The sequence below is a fragment of the Ambystoma mexicanum genome, chromosome 2p (genome assembly GCF_040938575.1).
Source record: "Ambystoma mexicanum isolate Mex_15411 chromosome 2p, UKY_AmexF1_1, whole genome shotgun sequence".
Classification (NCBI taxonomy): domain Eukaryota; kingdom Metazoa; phylum Chordata; class Amphibia; order Caudata; family Ambystomatidae; genus Ambystoma; species Ambystoma mexicanum.
In genome coordinates this window covers 1,446,712,167-1,446,726,425 of record NC_090923.1, presented here as the reverse complement: position 1 = coordinate 1,446,726,425, position 14,259 = coordinate 1,446,712,167, and the positions used below count along the sequence as shown (strand labels likewise).

Here is a 14,259-nt window from a genome sequence, read left to right as displayed (position 1 = left end):
AATTGGTTAGGGCCATAAAGGACCAAAGTGAGGTGGAGGGACTACACAATTGAATGGCTCATAGGCCATAATGGGCAATCTACAAGCTGGTTCCGCAGTGAAAACATACCTTCAGCAAAAGGGGGCTAGAGTCTTGCCTAGAGGGGAGCTTTAACCAGGGATTTTAATGTTTTTAAACTGAGAACCTATTAAAGATGACCGTGAGTGCTCAATCGTCTGACACTCTGGGAGTGCTGTAGGTGCACAACATATATCCTTGAGGCCTCCAAATGGTGGCTCGGGATCCTTGAAACCAGGAGATGTTGCAAGATCCTGAAGTTTAAGAGAAGGCCTGTGGTGATACTGGTGCAGTTGAGGTGCATGGCCAAGAGTGCCATGCACCTCTTGGCCACAGAAAGCGGGAGAATGGCCTAGTCTGCACCAGTGAGTCTTCCTAAATCATTCCTAATGCTGAAACTTGAACAGTGGTGGCCGTTCTACCTGCCTTTACTGGACTACCAAAACCGTGTCCCAAGAGGACTGTTGCATTAAGACTACAGATTACCATGAAGATCTACACTGGAAGCTTCAAAACTAGCTAGTGTCCTGCCCATCAATACTGAACACTTGTTTTACGGTGTGGGCCATGCAAAGCAACCTTCACATTTTTGAGTAATGGGGGTCGCATCTTAAAAAAGTTATTCAAAATAAAATGTGAACTGGTTCAATCTAATGGATATGATTAGATACATTTCGAGAACATTCCATGATGTGCATTCATTCACATTCTGGGGAATAGACAATATCTGACAAGCCCCCTTCTCAATGGCAGAACTAATTCTAGTCCTATTCTATGCATCAAATGCCTTCTGTACATACGGTTAAACTATGCTCACATTAAAACCACCTAGAGGCATTTTCAAAGTATAGAGCAAAGTGCCAAGGTGAGAGCAAAAACAATCTATGCATAGAATTTCTGATTCTGGGCACTGAATTAAGTGGGATAAGTGCATGCATCACTAGCACATCCTTTTCTTTTTCTTATGATAGGAGTGCACGCACTTATACAGAAAGGTTGAAGGGCATGCTCGACAAGTGAACATGCAAAAATAAGCAACTAAAATAGCAAACTGAAACCTGGTATTAATCACAGGATATCCCACCAAAAAACAACAGAGGGCCATAGGCAACATACACAACATCAGACACTTCATAGAACTAGAGCACATTCCAATCCAAATCATGTATGGCAGGCAACAGAAGGCGCAATATAGACGATGGATATAAAACTATGGGATGAGAACCGTGATAGAATATGGTAACAATACACCTAAAATTATGATCAAACATATTGCAAGCAACACCTGTCGATAACATGGATAGCATCAACACCACCATAACAAACATTTAGGTGAACATTGAACAAAACATAGGCATAGCCATACATTCTATGTTTAAATTACTGCCAGTCTGCAGTTTTTAGCCACAGTATCCATCCAGAAAAAAAACAGCATTGGTGCCTGGGTTACGACGACCCGCATTCTCCAAAATACTTCTTCAGGTCCTGCAAGCACCAGTACCACATGTGGATAAACACATCACCTTTTCCTGTGAGGAACTGAGTGTCAATGTGGTTAATACTACAAGTTATGACATGGCACACTTTCCAAATGTGTCTGGTGCCCTAGGCTCCCCACACAGACCACTGATTCACTCGAAAAGGCTATTGAACAGATCCAAAACTGATGCAGAACCCATCAATGTGACTTGTTGTGTTGACATCAATTATCCATTGACATGCCTTGATTCGAGGTTCAGTGCATGATGTCATGATTCCGAGTAAAGGTCATAAACGCAACACCTTCACCGCTGTGCATGATACACGAGCATACACGACTGCACAACTGCTTATAATATTGAAGCGGATAGCAGAAAAAACACAAATGGATATCAAAAGGACAGTACAACCGCATTTGCATCAAAGCAGGATTTATAATGGGGCAAGCACCACCATCAACCTAAATGTGTGGCTATGCACTGTATGTATTGTTACACATTGAACATGTAATGAAGAACACTGCTTGCTCTTGGTTGAAGTGACATTTACCACAGGACACTGTTCAAAACCCAACAATCCCTACCTCTTGCAGGAGACTTCGGATATCTCTTGATGCTGTGGATGCGGAACCTGCTGCGTCAACCTGAAACTGCACAGGAGGTGAAGTACAACACAGCACACATCAAGATGAGGAATAAAATCGAACAAACATTTGGACTGTTGCAGAACAAGTTTGGAAGCCTACACTGATGTAAGGAGGACGACTTCGTACAACCCAGACAAGGTGTTTAGGATTGTGGTTCTGTTTTGCATGTTACACAACATGAACATGACTGCACACTGCCAAGAGCTCATGCCACCTGAAAACAAGTATCAAACATCAAACAATTGTAGTGCATCCACAACGAAACATGGCACAGTAATCCAACACTCATTGTGGAGGTGCCTGAAAGCAGTGGCTACCATGAGGGTGAAGAGCTTGTTTCGCATTCCCTCAGCTAGACAGTCTGTATATATTGCTACACATGTCCATGCGCGGAGGATGCAATACACAGCCACACATGGGCATCCACACATGTGTTTATCAAGAGCCTCATCTCTGCAGGCCTGATGGGCCATAGAAGGTATCAGGTTTTCCTTATCCTTGCTGCCTGTCCGGGACTATACCTATGCATGATCTGGCATTGAAGCTTGATCAATTCCTTCACTTGGTGGAACGGCCAGGAGGCAAATACATGTGAGCAGTGAATTACACAACTCGGCTTTCTGCTACATGTCCTACATGCATGCATGAGTTGGGGCAGCGGATCAGATGGTACAACATGACATGTGTTGGGTGTGGTGCGATACCTGTCCATGCATGGGCCATTTTCTGGGACTAATGTGGAACTGGCTTGGTAAATATGTTGAAGTAATATAAACATGGCTGGTCATTTTCCTTAGGCAGAGACGAGGCATGATGATGTGATCAGCTGTGGAAATAAGAACTTGGCTTGCCCTGTATAAACTGGCATGATAATGTTTTGCGCACAATGTAAAACTGCCATGGGGCATTTCTCAGTCTACATGCACTTTTTTTAAAATGCCATTTTCATTTTTGAAAACCATTGTGAACTGGGCATAGTCATTTTGTGGGGCAATGTGAAAAAGATAGGTTAATTGCCTCGGCAGTTTTACAACTAATAGTTTATATTACCCCCCAAAAATGACCATATCATGTCACAGTATTGCCGCCATAAGAATGATCATGCCGTTCTCCCCTGGACCAATGTGAAACTGGCATAGTGCTGTTAAAACTGACATGGTAATTTTATCAAGACATTTTGAAATAGCCAAGCTTGTGTTCTGAGCATATCAGAGATCCATGTTATATTTGAACAGTACCACAGATAAGTTACAGTATTTTCAGCAATGCATTAGCAGCACCTTCGAATATTTTATCGATGCTCTAATATTAGCCAGTCCGATAGCACGGCGAGTTGAGAGCTCGCTTTGACATCTGTGCAGAGCCTGCTGACGCAGGTTCGAATCCCGGCAGGGCCAAACTCAGCCTTTCATCCTTCCGTGGTCGATAAATGAGCTCCACACACCGTGGGTAATAATAAGCAGCGCTCAGATACCTAAGGGTTTGTAGCACTATATATATGCTAAATTATTATTATTGGTAGCAGACTGGATAGAGTTTGTAACACTAAGATATTAATATATTGTTGGTAACGTGGAATGTTGGGGCAGCAGCAGTTTGGAACTTATTTTCATTTTCTGGCTTTTCCAATCTTATATTCTACACAGAAACACCTGTGTTATATTTCCTGGCACCATGTTGAATACTTTGTTAAATAGATCTATCTCCTGGTGTAATATATACAACTTGTGTAATTTCTACTGTTATACGATTAAGAATTGACCTTTTTCCCCAGATGGATTTTGCTGGCACTATTTTAGTGATTTGGCACCACGTATGTGACCAAAGGCATACAGTTTTGCCATCTGGTACAAAACTTTCTGATGTCACATACAGGATCTACTGGTGCAAGGAAATGTGCCTCTGTACTCGGGCAGACTTGGCCTCTGAAGTATTGCAATATCTTGTGTGCGTCCCTGTTGGACAGCCCTGTTCCATATTTTCTAACATTTCTAGATTGAGCATCATCCCAAATCTCCAAGGTATGGACTCGGACCAGAGGACATGATTCAACAATAGACTTATTTTAATTAAAGAAAATGCCTCACTAGCCCTATTGCTAAAAGAGAGTTCCCTTGCTACCAACTTAAACTAAGGTGCTCATCAGAATGTCAAGTAACACAAAGTTAGTCCTCCGTCCTGACCTGTCCTTCCAACTGGCCCTACCACTAGACAAAAAAAAAAAAGAAAAAGAGAGAAAGTGTTTTCACACTGGAGGTAGTCAACTCCTCATAGCTGACCCCCTCTCATCCAGACCACAAATGTTTGTCCCAGGGCACGATTCCTGGCATGGGTCACCAGAGTCTTTCAAAATCAGAAATCAAAAGTTCAAAATGTAAAGTTCAAACTCCAACACAAACGTAGCTTTCCTGGTTGCAAAGCCACTCAGTTAATGAAAGGTTTAAGTGCTCACAAAGAATAATTCAGTTCAAAAGACGCATACATGCTTGGACCCAACGGGGTACTCAACCCCCCTTCAAACAATGCTGAATCTTAATGCCCAACTCACTCACTCCAGCCTTCACCGTCAATGGTAGCGTAGGCGTTACACTTTTCAGTTCTGTTTGAGGGCTCTCTTGGCCTTCAGTATTGGTACCTTTCCTTGTGTCTCCCAGGACACCTAAGCCCTTGCGTTCCGGCTATTTATGGTTTCCCTAACTCCTGGGGTTCACTTGTTTATCCCTGTTGGGGTTTGCATCCCTTCCTCCTTATGGGAGGGGTCAATAGAGCTTTGGGGCTTTCAGCACTGTTAGCCGTTCGCTATTCACTATGGACACTTCGGTGGTGGTGGTGGTTGACAGGCTCAATAGTCAGTGAATGACTTGTGGGTTTCAGCTTCCCTGCAGCGTTCAACCACCCGCCTCCACTTCTTGGGTGGCACGCGTACCTGTTCTTTTGCAGTGCTTCTGCCAGGGAAGGTCAGTGCTTCTGATAGCAGCAGCATTAGTCTCCGCCTGCCATGCTAGTTCTGCTGCGACTCTCGGTATGTGGGCGGAAGAGCTTTGGCACCCAGCATTCCTGGATTCAGCAGCATTCTCATGCCCACCATGTCCTCTCTGTGGTCCAGCCTCCAGGCTGTCTCTGTTCTGCGCTCCAACAGCAGCGTTCGCTCTGCACACACTGCCACCCAGCTCTGCGTCAGGAAGTCTCCTCCTCCAGGTGAGGGTTTCATTGGTTTTATATGCATCCCTGTAACGAGAGGCGACGTCTCAGTAATTATTTGATGGCGAGTCTGCAGCGGGTTCAGCGGAGAGTACAGTCTTTATGGGAGATCTCACACTAGCTTGGGACCGCTCATCCCCTAAGGGGGAGTCACTCCCAGTAAGATCCTGCTTGCACCAAACCCCTAGGAATGGTCTTGAGGGAGCAGGTTCGCCCCCTAGCCTCAATGCTCCCTTGGGGAAAGGGGAGGAATTTCCCAGATTCATCACAAAGGGTTGATAGGGTTTACTTGCTTCATCTGCAGTTTCTCATTCTGCCCCAACTGTTGAAACGTTTACCAGCCACCACTGATCGCAAATATGTCTCCTGATACCTGGTAGGAGGAATTGGGTGGCACAGTGAAAAGAGAAAATCTAGGCCAAAATATCTATATTCACTAACAAAAAATCATAACACACCAAATCCGGTCTCCTTCCAGATGCCCATACACCACAAGACAAGTCAATTACATCTCTAACCCCTCAAAAGAACTCCATAAATAGTCTCCCATGAATTCCTATACCCTCCCCTAAAACACAATACACCACTGTGCTATTTCTGGAATGCATTTATTTTCCAGGGACTTGAAGGGGTGGGAGCGACATATGGCTCTGCCCAATGGGGTGATAACTTCCCAGGCCTATGTGGAGACTAGAGGACATTTGGGGAAATGGAGGAAGAAACAGTAGAGGTGGTGGTAGTGACCTTCGACAATTGAGGGCCACATGTAAAAGTTTGCTTCCGTCATTGGACTATCTTGGTAAAGGCTATTCCATCATTAGGGGTCCCCAATCATGTGCCACTTGTCATATTGGAGCCAGCTAAACCGTTGAGTGGCCGTGAAATTGACTGGGAGAGGTTTACCACAACATGGTTTAAAGGCTTGGCGGCTAATTATGCAGAATTGCCATGCTCCATTACATGCTGACTCGTCCGGGTCACTGCCTGGGCTCCTGCTTGCATGTGCGTGTCCAACCTCATGTATCTGGGCACCCAGAGAAAGCCTCCACTTGCTCTATCACATTGTCAATGATACCCTACTGGCCAGCCTCCACTGCCTGCAGTCTGGCCATTCGCATGCCCGTTGATTGACTCGAGGGTTGTTTTCAACAAACTACTACTGGTTGGCCACAGGCTAATTCTCCTTGGTGGGAACAACAGCTTCCATGGTTAGTCAATTGCAGGTTGGTCAATTATCCACCATTATCCATCTCTATTCTCATCACCTGAAGGTCATCCCTAAAGTAATTCTGAACCTCCAGTATGACGGGGTTGCCACTGACCCCGATGGGGATGGTGGTTGATGGCCCTGAAGGCATGGGGGTGTTTAGTGTATGGGGTTGACCACAGAACGGAAGGGTGTTATTTGTGAGCAGATCCACCCCACCAACTGTCACAGGAGGGCAATTATGAATCATAATTGCCCTCTTGTCACTGTTAGGCTGTGTCCATTATACATCCATAAAAGTGAGTCTATGTCCATGGGTTTGCCCTGGTATGGATATGGTTATTTAATAACAGGTGGTGTAAGGAGTAAGAATCAGACACAAAGGTGGTATGTTTTTGGGTAAAGACTTTTAATAAATAATAAAAGGGTTGAAAAAGACCTCTCTATCCATTGGTCTAGGAGGGATTTCCCTCCCCCAAAAGAAACTAGTGAAATGGCCAGGCAGTCCGAAACTATAGTTAGTCACTATTGTGTCCGCAAACCCTACTTCTGTCCCTACAACTAATACTCTGTGCAAGAAGTCTTTTATCAAAGCCTAAAGTGTTCATGGTATTTTCACCAAACAGAAAGGTTCTCAGCTTTGGTGGTGTTTTAAGTACTAAAGAAAGTAATGTTCCAAAATACTCTTATTGTCCTTTAACACTCTTTAGTAAATGAAGGATTATCTCTTGTACATCCTCTTAACCGCCTGCCACCTTAAAGTCTTTATAAAAGTGGAGATCCGTTTTATCAGTCTTGGAGTCATAGGCTTCCTGCTTTTAGATTTCTTGTATGGGCGGAGCCCTAACTTCATGGAACATGGTAAGCTTGATTCTTCCTCTTGTCAAATTACAAAATTTGGATATCTTTAACTCTTATTAGAAATGTAATCATTTTATGATTTGTCTTCTTATATGGGTACAAGTTTTCGACTTCTTATATGGGTACAAGTTTGAGTGTTTGCATTAGGCAATTGTCTCTCCACAATGGCGTTATCTCCCCTTAGTTCATTCTCCTGCCAAGTAGACAACTGTCGAGCTTTCCTCAGGGTCCCAGACCCTCTTGTTGAGGTGCAGGTCCTCGGCTCGCACAGTAGTGTTGTCTCCCCTTGGTTCACTGTCCTGCCAAGTGGAAAACTCTCAGGCTTCCTTCAGGATCCCAGACCCTCTCTTCGCAGTTCACTTGTTCCGCCCTGTGCCTCCAAAGACCTTGTGCAGCTCCTGCGCAACCCGCAAACCTTTTCATCTCTTCAGTTCAGTACGGGTGTTCTCCGGGCTTCCGCTGCTTCCCTGGAGGCTTTGGTAACCATCAGGGTTATGCGACAGCGGTTCATTTGGCATCTGCTCCTTCCCGACCGGGTATCCTTTTGTCACAACCTGAGATAATACCACAAGTGTGGGTGTTCATTCATTCTTGCGAAAATCTTGAGCGTGATGTGCTAAAGACTTTCCCCCCAAGAGCGCAGCCTGCAGAACTTAATACCCCTGTCAGGCCGGGGCTTGAGTGAAAAGGCAGAAGCAGCAGCAACAGAGCTGGAGGAACAAAGAATAATGCAATAGTTCAGAAAATGCAGCCAAAAAAAATGCCAGAATAGAGCAATTACCACCCACGACCACCCACTCTTACCTGCTCAGTGAAGAAGGATACCAGTAACCTACTTGTTATTCAAGGAAGGGATAACAGGGTTTGGTGAAGAGTGAAAAATCCCAAAGTGTTCAAAAGCACTCCAAAATGTGGAAGCAGCAGAGCGTCTCAAGTGTTCAAAAATAATCCAAAACGTGGAAACAGCAGAGCGTCTCAAACACAAAACCCAATGAGCTCCGGTGAATAAAGCACCCAGCTTGACCACCAGTATGTTCAGGCATCTCCAGTGGCTGGTGAGTCAAGGGGTGTTAAGGGAAGTTTGCATAAACATAAAACTGAAACCAGGGAACACAGCGTTCATCTCACGCGAGTACCCACTAAAAACAAAGTTCAAGGGTCCAAGGCGTCACAACAGAATGGATTAGGAAAAGGAATCGATGCAACGTAGCCAAATTCAGCAATCCAAAAGGGAGGCAGCAGAGGGAGACGAGTGTCGGGAGACCAGAAAAGGACAAGGCAGATGCAGGGTCTTAATACGCAAGTCGGGTCGAAACAACAGAATGCAGGTACCTGAATACAAATGCTCGTAACTACTACAGTTAAGGAGCACCCGATGAATGAAGCAACAGGTATTAAATACAGAAGTCACGGAAAGACGCGGAACCACATTGCGTGCGTGTCACGGGACTATAGAAAAATGGGGTTGATGGGAGATGTAGTCTTAACGGACTCCATGTGCCGAGTAACGCTGGGACAGACGCCAGGATAGCCTCCAGGTGTTACTAGGCATCCCTTGACGTTGCCAGCTGGGAACCCGGGATGTGACACCTTTCCTCAGGATTGTTCAATGGTGACACGGGAGCCTGGAGGTCTCTCACAGCAGTAACGTGAGAAGCCCTGGCGTTGGGGACCTATCTTGACAGCTCATGGCTGCAGCGGAGGCTGAACAGCTTCAAAACTCCTGGGAAGGATAATTATACTGCTTTGGGGCAATCACAGGTCTCTGGAGTCTAGACCGCTCATTCTGTTTCTCAGGCATAATCCTTGTACTTGTGGTCCTCCTCCTCATCCCAGTACTTGCCTTAAAGCTATATGTCTGATATCTGGACGTCTTTGGATTCTCATAGTTGTCTGCTAAGCCAGATGGAGTATATTGGCAATAAAACATAAGAGTTCTATCTGAACAGGTACAAGAACTATTTAAAGAGGGGGGGATAAGTGGGGTCTATGACAACAGTTAGACATTGCGTTCCCTGGTGGTATTGGTCCCCAATGTTAGGTTGCACTTCTTTTGCCACATACTCTCTCTCTTGTGTGTTACCAACAAGAGCAGTAGTGTACTGGGGATGCACTGTCCTAGCACCTAGAACAGGGTCTCCCTCTGGGGAAAAAGTGGCAACATCCTCAAATTCATCACAGTGGACAAAGAATATCGTGATAGTGAAGTATTCACTGGCTAATCCTCTCCACAAAAGTCGTACCTTCCTCCAATCTGCCTAGCCCTTCAGGAAATCCTACGATGGACTTTGTACTTGGACCATATAGTTCGAATCACCCCAAAATACATCAGTTCATCTTAACATGCAAAAAGGGTACCCCCTTACATAATGCCAGTGTGCAGAATCTGTATTAGAAACAAGAGATATACATAGCAGTATAAAGGGGCTCTCTGCTGCTGATGCCCTCACACTGCGGAGGTGAATCAAACACTGCTGACTGCAACACGAGGTTGAAAGCCATGAATAAGAGAAACAGTTGCCAAGACAAGCCATACAATAAGGGAAACGATGATGGATCCACAAACATGGAGAAAAAAAGCAACCAAACCTTACAATAGTTTATAATTAAAAATAGGACCTGTTGTACTTTCTTTGTTATTTTGGATGTCAGTATTTAAGACAGTGAAGCCAAATCTGATAAGATCCATGAATTAACCAAATATTATATTTAAGTATGCATTTTCATTCTGAATGAGACACTGAATGCAATTATAGGTCAAGGTTTACTCCAGTTGCCAGATTAAAGGAGAATTTATATATATTGAATTCACAGCAACTGTAAACATTACATGCGGCACAAGCATTAAAATAGAATGCAATAGGTTCCAAACACCTTACATTTTATGCAAATTAGAGTTTTCTCTAATGACCTTAAATGAAAAGTATTCAGACAATACTTTTTGGTTTAGAAACATATTTCGAAGGGATTGTGTCCTCCGACGTATTCCTTATCTTGATAGATTACATTCCAGCTTGCTGGCCTCAGACATTTTTTCAGTAGAGGTTGCTGCGCGTCGACGTCCCTCGACAGGCACCGTCTCTGCGCCAACGTCATCATGCGTATAAATGGACTTGCGCAGCGACTGTTGCTCAGTTCCGTTTTTCCGCGCTTCGTGGGCCTCGGAATCGTGTTGCTCAGTTCTTTCTTCAAGTAGATTCTACTTATTCCTCGAATATATCATCTTTATTCGATGGCTTCCTCATCCGAACCCTCAACACCACAGTCGGGCTTCAAAAAGTGTTGTGATTGTGGGAAGAAAATGTCATTGACGGATCCTCACAGGATCTGTTTGTGGTGCCTGGGATCGGAGCATCAATGTTCAGAATGCGAGGACTGCATGTCCATGATGGCGAAAGCCTTGAAGGAGCGTAAGGGGAAGCTAGAAAGAGGTAGGACTCTTAAAACTTCTACTCCTTAGAAAGTTTCCTCGGCAGAGTCGAGACATTCGTCTCCTCGTCGTCACAGGAAACATTCCTGTTCAAGGTCGCAAACCGGTTCCCATCAGTCTTCGAGATCTAAACACTCGAAAAAGAGGCATCGTAGATCTCCCTCTTCTTCATCTTCTTCTACTTCCCCGGAAAGGGTCACCTGCCCCACGAAACACAGCTCTCCAGCTAAGTGGTAGGAATTCCGTAAAAAAATGCTTAGCGTCTTCGAGAAAGCGGCCTCGATCCCCTCGGAGACGGCTAAAGGTGATAGACTGGGTGAAAGACCCGAAAAATCAAAACGCTGCGAGTTGTTGCACCAGGCGAAAGAAAGTGCCCGAGAGTCATGAACCCTTGCGCAAAGGCAGTAAGACCGCGTCATCGACGCCGTCGAAGGTTCCTTCGACTCATAAATCTGCGTCATCGACGCCTCTATCGAAGAGCCCATTGACACACAAATCAGTCGAATCAACGCCGTCTTCGACGCCGATGTCGACACTGATAAAGGACAGATCTACTGCTGTAACTACATCTCAGTCAGTAGAAGTACCGAGGGCTTCGAACATGTCCTCGAGAATGTCGTTGATAACCTCGACGAATCCGAGTAGGATCCCGATCCTCTCGGGTTCTTCGAGGCCCCTTCAGACTTTTTCAACACCTTTTTCGGTTTCATCGAAGCCTTTGACCTCCACGTCGACAACTTAGACGTTTTCTCAACCTGTGACTACAAGCTTGGCCCCTTCTGCTCTAGAAATGGGTTTTAAACCATACCATAGATCTGATTATTTTAGAGCTTTGTCCACTATATATGAGGAAGGTGAGGATTACGATCATGAGAGACCTTTTGGGTTGCAAAGGACCACAACACCTATTCCTGAGGAATTTATCTCAGAAGAGAACAGGTTAAAGGATCTTCAAGACTCCTTACATGAGGCACGTGGTTTAGATACTTCTCCTGAAGTAGAATTTGTTAAACCAGACCCTGGGGAGCATGCCGAGACCCCCTTACAGGGTTCTGATGGCCAGAATAAGAATTCATGGGGTAGTCTACACCTTCACCTTCTTTTCAGCAGGATGACCTTACTGGCATCCTAGATAAAGGTCCACAGGAAGATCCCGTTGTTCCCTTTCATTCTGCACTGCAAAGAAACATTTCTGCTAATTGGGAAACTCCTGAAGTTATCCCGGCAGTTAACAAAAAACTATCTGCCAAATACAGAGTATCTGTCTCAGAATTTGATCAAGTATCCAACTCCAGAGAGTTTGGTTGTACAAGCAGCAACTTCATCGAACAGTAGATCTGCATACCCTACTATTCCACAGGACAGGGAAGATAACAGGTTTGAAGCTATGTCAAAAAAAGTCTTTACGGCATGTAGCATGGCGCTTAAATATATTAACGCCTCTTGCACGCTTGCAAGATTCAGCCATACACTTTGGGAGTGTGCTTCATCTGCGTCTGACTGTCTCCCGGAAGGAGAGAAAAGGGAAGCATTTTTAAACATCATTAAAGATGGGAAAGATGCAATGTGCGAGTCCCTTCAAACTGGCATTGATTCTGCTGACAGTATCAGCAGGGCCATGGCGGTTAGTACTACAATCTGCAGATATGCGTGGTTACGAAAGTCTGGATTTGATCCAGATGTACAGGCCAGACTTTGAATATGCCCTTTGACAGCACGTCTTTATTTGGTAAAAAGGCTGATGACAGCCGGGAAAAGTTACAGACATCTAAGGCAGCAGTGAAATCTCTTGGAGCGGCAATCCGTCAGACCCCAAATCGCCCCTCAGGAACCTCCTGGAGGGGTAGGTCCTTTCCCTTTTACTTCGCATTCGGAAAAGGCAGAGGACAGCCAGCTCAAAGGGGCCAAAAACGATTCACCCGTGGTGAACAGGTTAAAGGTACAAAAGCCACAGCAGCAGGTGCCTCTTTACCCTCGGCATCTGCGTCAGCTGCCTGTAAACCCCTCTGAGGTCTCTCCCCACAAGACACCAGTAGGGGGCAGGTTAACTCAACATCTGGCGGAATGGCAGGCTATTACGTCAGATGCTTGGGCATTGGAGACAATTGCCCAAGGTTACTGCCTGCCTTTCCTACACACCCCTGAGAGTCATCCACCGGGGAACAACTCTTTGAAGTTTCCAGGTCCGCTCCTTCTGCAGGAGATTCTAGACCTGCTAGAGAAAGGTGCCATAGAACCGGTACCTGTAGCGGAGAGAAACAAGGGTTGGTATTCCCCCTACTTCCTAGTACCGAAGAAGGACGGAGGACGGAAGACGGAGGACTGAGATCCATCTTGATCTTGCGAGAATTGAACAAATTCCTCAGGAAAGACCAGTTAAAGATGGTAACCCTTTCTCAGATCCTTCAGGCCCTCCAGCTTCAGGACTGGTTGGTATCTCTAGATCTTCAGGATGCTTATTTCCATGTGCCAATCCATCTCAAACAGAGGAAATACCTGAGGTTCGCAATTGGCAACTCTCACTATCAATTTCGAGTTCCGCCATTTGGGCTGACCTCCGCCCGAGGTTCTTCACCAAGCTAATGTCAGTAGTGGCTGCAAGTCTAAGGAGGGAAGGGATCCACGTCTACCCCTACCTGGACGATTGGTTGATCAGAGCAATACCTTCGGAACAAGCTCAGATCCAACTAGATTATGTCTGCCACTTCCTTCACAAACTGGGCTTCTCCCTCAATTTAAAGAAGTCACAGATAATACTATCACGGAGACTCCAGTTCCTTGCAGCAGTCTTGGACACTTCTCTGGGAAAAGCCTCACCACCAGAGGTGAGGGCTCAAGATATTCTACAGATGGTCACCAAGTTTCAAAATGCCCAACGTCTACCAGCCTTCGACTTTTTGAGGTTGCTCGGCCTCATGCCATCCTGCATCTTCCTAGTGCTAGAGGCTCGCCTGAGAATGAGATCCCTCCAGTGGGCACTCATCATTCCTCAAATGATCCGGAGGTTGAGAAGATTCCGGAAATCCATGATCCTAATTGCCCCGGATTGGGCCAGGTGAACGTGGTACCCGGACCTTCTGGACCTGTCCATCTGTCCTCTGATTCGTCTTCCGCAAAGAGAGGACCTTCTCTCGCAGAAGGGAGGTCAGGTTCTCCATCCAGACATCAGAACCCTTAACCTTCACGCTTGGTTTCTGAAAGGTTGAGATACAAAGATTGGAACCTTCCGGATGACGTCGTGGAGGTGTTGCTTTCGGCTAGGAGGCCAGCAACAAAGACTTTATACCGCTGCCGTTGGAACAGATTTTAGAATATCGATCCCTTTTCATGCGGTACACCAATGGTGTTATCTTTTTTGCTCTATTTGGCGAATTCAG

The 14,259-nt window shown here is 45.4% G+C and overlaps 1 protein-coding gene across 6 annotated transcripts in view; it reads right to left on the bottom strand.

Annotated features, from left to right (window-relative positions):
- AGAP3 (ArfGAP with GTPase domain, ankyrin repeat and PH domain 3) overlaps window positions 1-14,259 on the bottom strand; it is a 1,746,798-nt gene that overhangs the window by 1,010,787 nt on the left and 721,752 nt on the right. For 3 of the 6 annotated variants that reach the window (XM_069646010.1, XM_069646008.1, XM_069646007.1), the window contains exon 8: window positions 2,121-2,186. The exons of the other annotated variants lie outside the window; for them this stretch is intronic. In XM_069646010.1, coding sequence (XP_069502111.1) covers window positions 2,121-2,186 — 66 coding nt within the window. The remainder of the gene's footprint in view (window positions 1-2,120; window positions 2,187-14,259) is intronic. 6 annotated transcript variants of the gene reach the window in all.